Raw genomic sequence first — 12,855 nt, forward strand, 5'->3', positions numbered from 1 at the left:
CCACTCACGTGCGGGCGGCGGCCTGGGAGGGAGCGCTACGTGATGAGTCGCGGCGAGTGCAGCCCCTCCACCTGCCTGTCGATGTGAGGGTGGTGGCTCAGCCCCGAGGGGCCCCAGTCGTGCAGGCCTGACGAGTTGGCGAGCCTGTGCGTGAGGCGGTGAGCGATGGAGAAGCCCCCGCTGCCCTCCAGCTGTGTCAGCACGATGATCACCTGCCTGCGCCACGCCATCACCAACACAACATGCACCCTTGTTTTCTTAAATGCCTTGCTAAATAAAACAATTTGTAAAAATCTCTCAACATAGTACAAATACATCTTAAGGGCCCGCCAACCCAAGCACAAACAAGGGTGTTTCAGAAGAAACCACGAGAATTTAAAACTGCAAAAGATATCCCCATAAGGTCTGTTTTAAAAAAAAGCATTTAAGAATGCAACGAGGGCAGATGTTTCCGCAGTTTATTTTTAAACTGGATTCTGTATTCTTTTGGAAAAGTGAAAATGTCTAAAACACATGTTTTCAGGATAATTTTTAGGCATGAAATGCCTGATAGTCTTGAAAGTACTCAAGGGACATGCGATACACCTTTGTCTTCATGGTCACCGCTAAAATCTCATAGTGGTGGTACGCACGACGAGAAGACTGCGTGCCATCTCAGAGGCGTCACCGCGCTAGAAGCACCCATGGGTGTTGCACTTCTCATCCCGCCTCGCTGACACAGATACACCCCTGACTAGGCGGGTCCCTTAATGATAAAGCACTTGTTTTAGGAATTATCAATTATTCCAAATACAAAACATTTCATTACAAGTGTAACAAAAAAAAACACAAATCAATAATATAGTGAAATTAGCCATGAAGTAATTGCACTATTAATTATGTTGAGTGCCAAAAGAATATTTCAGTAACCAAACCTGTTAATTTTAGAAAATTCATTTTTAAAAGAAAAAAATTAACAGCACTGCTTAATGAAACTGCAAGAAGAGCAACTATATAACTGCGTAAATTAAAAGCACTTAGTACCTGACCGTGACACAAATGTGCTTCATGAATACATATTTAACTACTCTATTATTCTTTTAAAATTAAAATAAAAAATGAGAAAATTAATTATAGGATACAATTACATAATAATACACGTACATAGGTAAACACAACCATTATGATTCACTCTGACAAATTTATGGGTAGTTGACAGTCATAGCTTGGGTCGTATGTCACAAAAAGTATGTGTTGCAATGAATACAGCCCCAAGGCAATATTTGCCATGTTCCTGTAAATGTTGTATTAAATTAGAAACAATTTCTATTGGAGAGCAAGGGGTCAAAACTGATCTAAACTTTAAAGGCTAATTATGTAGAATCTCTAAGTGAGTGCATGGTAGATTTCGGAGACATACAATGTTGTTAACTACTACATACTTTTGATAATCATTGCTCTAAACCTTGCCTATCTAGTCTTGAATAGTGAGACAAAGGTTCAAGACAGAAATTCATTATAATCTTACAGCCAGAACCATTACATACTCATTACAATATTGTAGATAGATTCAACTATAAACATGTTGGTGGTACTGAGATTAAACTTCACTTTCCTTGTTTCCGTAAACTGTAATTATTATTATAACTATGTATTGTAAAAAAAAAAAAAAAAAAAAAAGGAGAACAAAATTTGATAGGAAATAATCTACTCAGAATATCTATAATGATACTGTAAGGGAGTCGTGCCTGTTCGGACTTTGTGACATGTCCTTGTGTGAAGTGTTACTTGTGCCCCTTTTGCGTGTCGTATAAACAGTTCGGCAAGATGGCGGGCCGCGTGCAGTCGGGTCGTTTGTTTTGCATTTGGCTATCGTTTCGTTGTCATAGTTGTATGTATTCACTAAATCAGACTCTTAATATATTTATGGTCCTCCGGAAGAAATTCGTTGAAACAAAGAACAGTGCCAGTAAATGGAATGAAAACAGTGTTAGATGTAGTGACAGAAAGTGATCAAACACCGCTCCAGCAAAGTGCGAGGTGCGAGGAGTACGGACCTGTGGAGGGGCGGAACAGAGTCGACGGCACGCAGCTCGCCCCGCGTGGACACCACGTTGTAGCTCTCCTGGCAGTCGCACTTCACGTGGATCCACTTGTTCTCGTGCCGGTTCTCCACCATGACCACCAGGCCGGCCCACCCCTTGGTGAGGTAGTAGGCCGTCATGCCCTCCCGCCCCTGCGCGCACACACGCACTCACTCACTCTCGTGCGCACTCACACACTTGTGAGCACTCACTCTCATGTGTACACACACACACTCGTGCACACTCACTCTCATGTGCACTAACACTTGTGCACACTCGCACTCATGTTCACTCCCACTCATGTTCACTTTTACTCATGAGCACACACACACTTGTGAGCAGTCACACATGCACACACTCTCATACACACTCTCACCATGCGGGTGGCAACAAACACCATCCAAACTAACAGCTCAACTCTTTACATGCAAGATACTTTTCATAATTTTATCGGACATTTTTTTTTGTGCATAAAATGTGGGTAAACTTTTTTTCCCTTCATTTATTGCACAAAACATTTTAAATGTGTTTAATTAGCAATTGGTGGGTTAAATCAATGGTTAAAAATTGTATGTTATGAATGAAAAAATAAAATAAAAATTCGGAACTCAAATAGTAAATATATTATATGTAAAAATGTTGGTGGTTTTGAGATTATAGTTAATTTCCTGGTTTCTGTACACTGTAACAAAACAGAGAAGAAAATTGAGTATAAAATAATTTATCCAGTACACATAAAATAAAACTTTAAGTGAGTTGCGTCCTAGTACACAGAATAAAAACAGTGTTAGATTTCGTAACAATAAATGACACAGATGTCAGAATAGAAAATACCCATTTAAAAATTTTTTGTCCCTGTTAATTTGTAGCAGCACCTCACAGAAACTATGCAATGAATTTTGATAAAAATTAAATTGAAGTGTTCGAGGTGATGGTATTTGAGGATTTTATTGGTCCATCCCTAGAATAATACAAACATAACGATCAGAAGATTTTTAAAAATTTCAAAATCCTATTAAGTGAAATTTTTCTTATAAAATTCAACAATGTTTTATAAAGTATGTACAATAATTACACAGTACTAATAAAACTAACTTCCGGAGGAAAAAACAATTTGTTTTTGAATGATGGTGTTTTATAAAATTTTATTTCTAAAGTGAGAATTTGTCGCATGTGCTTCTTCAGCAATTTGCCAATTTATTTTGTTTATAACCTTTGTAACTTAAGCATTTATTTTAGTCATTCGTGGCCAAGATGTTTATGGTGCTTCACTGCAGTTAACAGCAGCAGTTGGCAGACATTTTTTACATTCCTGATGCTCCTTCCATCGCATCGCGATCATCATTCACGGCCAAGCCATGAACGAAATATCTTCTGCCTGTTATCTGCAGGTGTGCATCTACGTAAAAAGATTATTGATGAGGAATAAACATTTAAAAGAAACTTGAAACATGGTCACAAGTACAAGTTTGGTGTGGGCCTTACTCTAACCAAAAAAAATAACGGTTGTCTGTAAAGTCGGTTTACGGACGATAGTTTAACGTGACAACGTTATAACAAAACATTGATGAAATCATAGATGTGGCGCAAGCGTACAATGAATGTAACGGGACAATGAGCGTAACGGGCCAACGAGTGTAACGGGACAACGAGCGTAACGGGACACTTTTTCATGTGTGCAGCCAGCGTTCATCGATTTACAAGACGTTGTCACGTCAAAATATGTTTGGTTGCGATCTCGAGGCCGGGAGGGGCGGGGCGTACCTCGTGGCGCTGGCCCTTGGCCAGGGTGAGGCTGATGATGGCGTCGGCCAGCACGTAGGGGGGCGGCGACACCTGCTCCACCAGCAGGCGCTTGGAGCTGTGGATCGCCAGCACGTACTCCGGGTAGCTGGCCGGGTCCTCCATGCCTGCGCACACCGGCCGCTCTCCGTACCCCTCATCATGGGCGTCGCAACCGTCCCCCCCCAATAATAGAAGTCTTCAATTTCGTCCCCTCCAATAATATATTTAGTTTCGTAGTTATATTAAAAATATGATTTCTGTGATACAACCCATAAGTTGCGCATGGTGCATTCAGTCCAATCGTGGTAATGTGAGCACTTTTTAATTCGATCTCCGTGCAAAATCAAAATCAGGTCCGATACCGAATGTGAACATATGTTAACTGTGTTTTTACAAAATTTGTTCTCTGAAAATATTTCTTTATAAAAAAATAAATAATATATAGCAACCAACTATAATTAAAATATTTAGGAAAGAAAAATGCCTAAAAACCACCTTTTTGCACCTTCAAACCCCAAATTTTCCCGGGGGAGGACCCACGGACCCCCCGCTTTTTTCCAGGGGATGGATATTCCTCAACAACTACATCAATTGAAGTCCCCCCCAAAAAATATATCCTTGCGACGCCCATGCCCATCACCTCCGAGCAACACCCTCACCCTTTCAGAGAAAACAGGGCGCTGATCAAGTACGACCCCTTCCGATACGTTTCTCCTGGCGAGCGCTGTACTGCGTGTGGACCTCCCCGGGGTCTTCCCGTCGCCGCCGTGATCGCTTGCTCTCGGACACGCTGCCCCTGTTCACTTCTGTTGTTTAGACTTGGATCTGTCTTGGTTCTGATTACTGTTCGTCGACATTTAATGATAAAATTATGCATTTCTGAAGTGAAACTTCTAATGCGACTTCCAACAAGGTTGCGTTAAAACGTTTAACGCTACCATGGAGGGGGTATGAAAGCACTGTTGCGTTAAACGTTCAACGCTCCTGGGGAGGGGGAAGAGAAAGAGACAGAGTGAGAGTGAATTCGTGGCACTCGAAACGCATGCGCGTAGTATACCTGTTACAGGCCAGCGCGAGCGTTAGCAAAGAGTAGCGTCCAATATTCCAAGCACATGCACGTGGTATTCTTGCTATGCAGCGAAGTTAACAGTGTGAGCGTCGTGAAATTACCAAATTAGCTGAAATACGTACTGGTTGTTCTATTTTAATTTATAATATTCATTATTTCATTTACTTGTTTTTTTTTTTTTAGTTTGATTTGATACAATATGATTTCACTAAAAATCAATTTCTACCCCTTCCTATTTTCATTTCCACATTACGAAGTTTCACTTCTTCCGCGCGGAGGGACTCCACGCACTATTTTTTTTACTCCACTTCGGTTAACATTTTTGGTTTGATTTGGTGAATGATTGTGAGCGACACACATATTTTACGAGGAAAAAGCACGGTTGTGCGGGATCCTGGATCGGGGAAAAGTTTCTGATAACACTGGCAGGGTTACTCAAGTGGAGGGTTTTATTTTCCACTACATTCAGCGACGTACATCAAGAGAATACTAATAATACAGAGAAAGGCCAATTCAACATGGTTTTTCGGACATAACAAATGTGACATCGGCTTACTTAATTTTACGGAGAAGAGTGTTGCAAATACATACATCAGAACTGTCAGCAAGCAGATAGGGCTTTAAACCTGTCTGTACCACAGCTCACCACACTGTGACACCCGGTGGCTAGTTAAGTTAAAAACATGGAGAAGGAAACACAAAGTTCTGGTAGAAAAAATTCAGCTATAACCATAAGGAATGTCTCTGTTATTCTGACATGTTATTACATGTTTTTCGAGAACATGCACACAGCTACAGTCCAAATGTAATTAAAGCCACCGCCCACCCCCTTCTAAAGTAGAATTATACAAATCAACTAACACACAGAATCATGCATTTAAGATACCTAACTCGCCGATGATGTGCAGGAAAATGGCCTACCCGACACCAAAAGTGCAGTCAAAATGACATCTTTGCGCCACGGACTCGGCAGCAATGCTAGGAGGAACAGGCCAGCAAAGGGCAATGAAAATAATATAGCCTAAAGCGTTACGCGATCATTAGGGACACCTGTATTTTGCGAATACATTTAGTGTCAAGGTACTGTATTTCACAAAATATTGTAGCTTTTCTCCTGTGGTTATTGGCTGAGGTCGGTGAGAGGTGTCGTCCCGCTCTTGACGGGGCCAATGAGAATGTGGTCACCGTACTGCTGCACCCTCACAATTTGCCGTGACTCTTAGAAAAAGCTACAGTGTTTTGTGAAATACCTTGACATGAAATGAAATTGCGAAATACAGGTGTCCCTAGCAATCATTAAGTCAGCGATGAGTGTAAGTACATATAGGACGTTTTCCTGCATGTCTTGTTTGGTCATGAAGTATAAACGGTTTGAGGCCTGTAATAAATGTTCTAAATGTTTGTCGTGAGACCTCGAGTGCTTGCAAGTACGTACAGCGTTACGCCATCATTAAGTCAGCGATGAGTGTAAGTACATATAGGACGTTTTCCTGCATGTCTTGTTTGGTCATGAAGTATAAACGGTTTGAGGCCTGTAATAAATGTTCTAAATGTTTGTCGTGAGACCTCGAGTGCTTGCAAGTACGTACAGCGTTACGCCATCATTAAGTCAGCGATGAGTGTAAGTACATATAGGACGTTTTCCTGCATGTCTTGTTTGATCATGAAGTAAGTATGAACGGTGTGAGGCCTGTAGTGAATGTTCTGAATGTTTGTCGTGAGATGTCGAGTGCTTGCAAGTACGTACAGCGTTACGCGATCATTAAGTCAGTGATGAGGGTAACTACGTATAGGACATTTTCCTGCGTGTCTTGATTTGGTCATGAAGTAAGTATAAACGGTGTGAGGCCTGTAGTGAATGTTCTGAATGTTTGTCGTGAGATGTCGAGTGCTTGCAAGTACGTACAGCGTTACGCGATCATTAAGTCAGCGATGGGCGTAACTATGTATAGGACGTTTTCCTGCATGTCTTGTTGCTCATGAAGTAAGTATAAACGGTGTGAGGCCTGTAGTGAATGTTCTGAATGATTGCCGTGAGACCTCGAGTGCTCGCAAGCACGCACAACGTCAGGCGAGGAGGAAGAGGAACGGTGCGAGGCCCGCAGTGAGACGCGGCGACAGGAGGGGAAGCGTACCGGTGTGCCAGTGGTTGAAGGCGAGGCACACGAGCATGTGCAGGTCGCGCTCCAGCATCTTGTGGCAGCCCACGAAGCCGCGCACCTGGCGCTTGCTGTGCTCCACCAGCCGCCCCACCTCGGGCCGGGCGGGGGAGCGAGTGCGGAACACCACCACGCACAGGTCCAGCTGCGAGCGCTGGGACTTCTCCGAGTTCCTTCGACAGCGACACACCCTCGCTCGCTCGCTACCAGCCACCCAGTAGGGACACATCTTGTGATTGTGCTGGATTATCAAACATCAGCATAGGAAGGATATCTTGTGATTTTGCTGGATTATCGAACTTCAGCATAGCTATTTTAAAAAAACTATTTAAAAAAATATGTATAACAATTTTTCTATAACATCTAAACCAAATTCAAAATAAATTTAAAAAATATATATTTTTCTCATTTTGTAATCGCATAAAAAAAAACATTAAAAAAATATTTTTTTTCCATGAAAACAACGCAAACAATTTTATACAACAACCAATTGTACTTTTTTTTTTAGGGATTGTAAAATACAATTTTGGGATGGCTACACAAGTGGCTAAAAAAAATAATTTTTTTTAGAGTACTATAAATTTTTTTTAATACAGAATAATAAAACAAATGTTTAGAAACTATGTACCTACAAAAAGACATACCATTATTTTGGAAGAATATGAAATTTCTAAGCTTTTTTTTCCCCCCAAACTACACAGAACCAAACAATTGCATCAGTATTACTTCAGTTGATAATTATTATTGATTTTTTTCCCCTTCATAACCGTGGGATACTTGTATTGACCGTGTGGCTGTGAAAACACTCGGTGTCAAAGAGAGTGAGGTGGGAACACCGGTGCACGGGCTTGCGCTCACCGCTGGCCCTCCTGGAAGAGCGTGAACTCTGCTTCCGTGGGCTCGAGCACGGTCAGCAGCACGCACGACAGGTGCTCCACGGAGGAGAGGGGGGGCAGCGTTCCCCGCAGCCTCACCTCGCTCCAGCCCGCCCTCACCTTGCAGATGTCGATGCAGTCAAAGTACCTGCGCACAGAGTCCTCGCTGCACGTTCCTGCACTGCAACCATCCTCTACTCGTCGCACAGTTTGGCCACCGTTAGGACCAAGTTACTGCCCCTTCACTCCACAAATTCGGGATCTAATTAATTTTGCGTTGTACTGTCTCACAAAGACTTTAAAAATGAGTGCTTGCCGCTCGTGTACTATGGAACAGATGCCATCGGATCACTTTATTGAAAATATTTTAAAATGCAAGCATTCCTTCATGAGAAAACAATGTCAAATAAATATGTATACCGATATGAATAAATGAATACATTCAAGAAAATGTTTCATCTACATCAGGGTCACTCGAACTTCGTGAGAAAATGAATGACACAATGGGAAAGGAGCACAATCAGAACAAACGGGATGGCCACAAGATCACCCACAGGCTCATGACAATGTTAAATAAATATTGTACTTATGTTATAATGCATTTCTTTTAATCTGAACACTGAATAAACTTTTGACAGTCCATCCAGTCAACCACTGCACAAAGTTTCAATTTAAAAATAGCTTAGTGTTAAGACCCCGCCTATCTGCGCACATATACGGTGTGCAAACCTTCAGAAGAAACCATGCTTTTTGAGAACCGTTCAGGATATCAGAGTAGGGTCGGTTTATGAAAAGCATTTAAGATTGTGCTAAGGGGGGATGAGTGGTTCCATTTACGGATTTTGTTTTTAAACTGCATTTAAGGAGAGTACAGAAGGCTAAAATGTGCGTTTACAGAATGATGTTTAGGCATGAACTGCCCAATACAGATTCTTGAAGGCACTCAAAGGTTTTGCATTAAAACCACCTTCATTTCTCTGCTATACAATGTTATGGTTTTGACTCAGATCTCATAGTTGCCCTGTGCACGACGAGTTCAGAGGAGACACCGCGCTGGAAGCACTCATCATCCCACCTCACCGACACAGCCACGCCCCTGACGAGGCGGGCCCCTTCAATCTGCGGCAACTGCCGCGACACGATGTCGGAACAAGGCACGTACTTGAGGACGTCCTCGAAGGAGATCCAGAAGACTCCGTCGGAGGCTCCCTTGGGCATGAGGGTCTCGCGCAGCTGTGGGGTCCATATGGGGGAGCCGTCGGACCAGTCGCCCTTCCACGAGTAGTGGCCCCAGGGGTTCCTGAAGCGCAGCAGCCTGTTGCCCTGCACGTCCCTCACGTCCAGCACGGAGTAGGCGTGCCTGCAACACCACGCACACCGCGCTCGCACGCTCCCCTCCTGCCACGTGGTTCCGCACCATCACCACACTGTACAGAGACATTATCTTTCAAAGATTTGTGCAATGGGAGTGGCATGACTTGATGTAAGTTTTTCGGACATACATACGCCATCGCTAAGAACTTTTTCCTGTTGATTCGTCTTTTTCGTTATATTTTGTTTTTGGGAAAACTATTGTGTTTGTTTCGTCGTGTTTTTGTTTCGTTTCAACCGCTGTGCTGAATTTTTTTGGGTTCAATATTTCTGTGCCGTCATCATTCGTGGGTTTTTTTTTTTTCGTTCTCTTAGTACATTTTTTCTTTGTTTTTCTTTGTTTTGTTGACCATATATCTGTTACGGAATATTTTGTGGTGTTTATAACCTTGTCGACAACAGCAATTTTTTTGCTTAATTGTGAGTTTTTTGTCTTTTTGGTTTTTTTTTTTTTAATTTTTTAATTTTTTAGTTTTTCTTCAACAGAAAATGTTCTTAGCAATGGCGTATGTACAAAAACTTACATCAAGTTATACAGAGACAGCAGGTTTCTAAACTCCCGGCTCCAATGGGCTGTTGGTTCAATGCGTCACTTCCAAGCCAGAGAGTCGCTTTCAGAGTATTGGATTTAAATGTAGAAACTGACTATGTATCTTCTTTTATTTTAACACATAATCTGCCTTAAAGAAACCCGGTTTAATGAATTTAGTATTAATTCACACTACTTTACCGATCAGTATAGCATATATAGAAATTATAGAACTGCATTATTCACATCTACAGAATGTGATGGTGGTGTCTTAATAACAGTTAACCAACTCAAATTTATGTCTGTTCAGCCCTTTACTCTCTCTCTCGACTTTCCTGGAATTGAAGCTGTTTGGTTAAAAATTAATTTATCTCAAAATAAATTATTTATTCCCTGTAATAATTATTTACTGCCTCAAACATAACCAATTAATTATCTTTCTTATTTTGAGGACTTAGAAGATAAACTTACTGCATATCAAGATGATTTAATGGTACTCTGTGACTTAACAATGTTCCTGGTGTCGACTGGGCCAACAAACAAGTTGTCCATATTTTACATCTCACGTCAAAAACAAGGCACACCATTTGATCAACTTTATTTCTAGTCTTGGTCTATCGCAGTATAACAAAACTCTGTCACCTAAGAATCTCTTAGACTTATGTTTCGAAAAAAAATTCTAAATGTTTAATAACAGAAGCTTATGAAGCTCTTGTCAAGCTCTTAGATTTATCTTAAATATAATATAAAACTTGATATACTCACTTCCATAATAAATTTTTGTCGTTTCTAAGCCGTATAAAAATGGTGATTATCTAGGTCTTTACAATGCTATTAGAGGTCATGATAGGTCAAAATTTTTTTAAATCATCTGATGTTAATAACTTTGTAAATGAATTAAATACTTGTATTTGTAACAATATTAATGCCTTTATCCTGGCTTTCACAAAAATATCATTCAAATTACCCAAACTGGTTTTCAAAAGATCTGATTCAATCCTTGAAATCGGAGAAACACTTTCATAAGCTCTATAGAAGGCACAATAACATGTTTTATTACTCTAAATTCCATTCTTCCGGAAATGGGCCAAGTATCTCACATAGATATTTTACATGTTTAGTTATTTTAGATAAATAAACACAGGCAGGACAACATCTGCCGAGTTCTAGTATCATATAAAAAAACCAGTGAGTCTGCGAGTTTGTTTTTCCATACAAATCTACAGTTTAAACCTGAGCTTAATAACATTTTATACCTGACCTTCAAAAATGGAAGGTTACCTACACGATACTTCAAAAAAATTCCCCCCTTGAAGCAGAAATTTTGGTATTTTTTGTTTAAAATTTCACAAACTTGACGTTCAAAATAAGGGGAAAATTTGCTTTCTACATCTCCGGATGCTTCGGATGTGCAAACCAGAAACGTTGTGCAGCCACAAGCTTCACAATTGAAGGTTATAATTTAATATATAAAAACATTTTTTTTTTCAATCAAATTAATAAATTCTACAGTTTTATTCGAACTTGGTAAAATGTTACGAAACAGAGCTTTGACCAAGATGAAAGGAAGCTCGTCGTCTGAACGCTAGCAGGGGGGAGCAGGGGGGAGCAGGGGGGAGCAGGGGGGAGCAGCACCTGGGACGCAGGCCCCGGCGCTGGTACTCGGCCTCGTCCACCTTCATGTTGCCGCCCCCGCAAGACGCCCCCATCAGGAAGCGGGCCTGCCGAGAGCTCAGCAGCTGCGCCCAGATCAGGTCTCGGTCCAGCTCGTCCTCCGAGGGCAGCGAGGACGGCTGCAGCGGCACGCTCTCGCACGGCGCCCCTGCGACACCAGCCTCGTCACCTGTCGCTCGTAGCCGGCCTTGCTGGCTGGCCGAGACATCGACCCTCCCAGCGCAGTACAAGTGGCTTCGAGGTTCGTTCACAGACCAACATTATTTTTTTTTTATCCATCATACATTGCATCTACATAATTTCTGAGTACACAGGATTGTGGCAAAAACCCTAAATTTGACGATGCCTTGATGCAAGACGACTTCCTATCCATGCTCGCTTGTAGTGGTGTAACGTCATACCTACGACGGGTGAAAAAGAGAACCGTGCTTGCCCTGCAGTCCTTCAGTTATGTTCATGACTTTCCTTACCCGGTGTCAAACCTTTCATATTTCGCTCAGATACTAGCTTCCAGGTGCTCTAGATCTAGTGACACCTCCTGTACCTGTGAGTGTAGCCAGGCCCTCGATGGCCCTCCCAGACACCAGAGCTTCGTAGCAGCCGTGGATCTTGGCCACTGCCTTCTCTATCAGGGGAACCCAGAGCTGCTTCTTCTTCGCCTGCACACACGACAGTGAGCGTCAACACGGACCAGCCCTGGTCAGACGGACGGAAGCACTGGGCCAAGTCTCAGCTGTCACGGGAGGCTATCCCCTCGGAAACACACAAAATACGCTCATGTCTGGTATTCCCATAATTGTAGGGATCCTTCACCAAAGGTGACATCAACGTGGCATATTACATAACAATAGACTTAAAAAAAACACTCTGAAATAAACCACAAAACCTATTTTCAGAGTCCACCTTATGCCACGTTGGCAACACATACGCAGTGACTGCTTCCAAGATGAACAGGTGTCTGATTTTCTAAGTTCCTCCACATGATTCTCACAACTGTTCCGATACTTTCTAACTCCCCGTAGCTTGTGATCTTCCCTACTAACGAGGCGAGGGTCAGTGGTTCAATCCCAAATACAGACAAGACTCAATCGAGTTAAAACACTTACTGTCAGAATGAGCGATGATAAAGGTAACGGCATGGTTATGTACAAATATGCACTTGTATACCGGTTTGCTATCGTTAACCGAGCCACGTTGAGGATCAAGGTTTAACCAAGACCCAACAACTCAGGTTCACTGCTGCCTTTGAATATATATACTGTATAGAAGTCACGAGTGGATAGGATTTACTCCACGTTTTTCAGAAGCGTACGATCAGCAGCTTGGGAAC

The 12,855-nt window shown here is 42.0% G+C and overlaps 1 protein-coding gene across 1 annotated transcript in view; it reads right to left on the reverse strand.

Annotated features, from left to right (window-relative positions):
- LOC134539244 (calpain-D-like) overlaps window positions 1–12,855 on the reverse strand; it is a 28,316-nt gene that overhangs the window by 5,762 nt on the left and 9,699 nt on the right. Inside the window, exons 5-12 of the mRNA XM_063381054.1 lie at window positions 12,070–12,184; window positions 11,487–11,673; window positions 9,114–9,311; window positions 7,935–8,099; window positions 7,053–7,249; window positions 3,828–3,973; window positions 2,037–2,215; window positions 9–216 (exon numbers count right to left, since the gene is read on the reverse strand). Of these exons, the coding sequence (XP_063237124.1) occupies window positions 36–216; window positions 2,037–2,215; window positions 3,828–3,973; window positions 7,053–7,249; window positions 7,935–8,099; window positions 9,114–9,311; window positions 11,487–11,673; window positions 12,070–12,184 (1,368 nt within the window). The 3' untranslated portion in view covers window positions 9–35. The remainder of the gene's footprint in view (window positions 1–8; window positions 217–2,036; window positions 2,216–3,827; window positions 3,974–7,052; window positions 7,250–7,934; window positions 8,100–9,113; window positions 9,312–11,486; window positions 11,674–12,069; window positions 12,185–12,855) is intronic.

This window comes from Bacillus rossius, chromosome 15 (assembly GCF_032445375.1).
Source record: "Bacillus rossius redtenbacheri isolate Brsri chromosome 15, Brsri_v3, whole genome shotgun sequence".
Lineage (NCBI taxonomy): Eukaryota > Metazoa > Arthropoda > Insecta > Phasmatodea > Bacillidae > Bacillus > Bacillus rossius.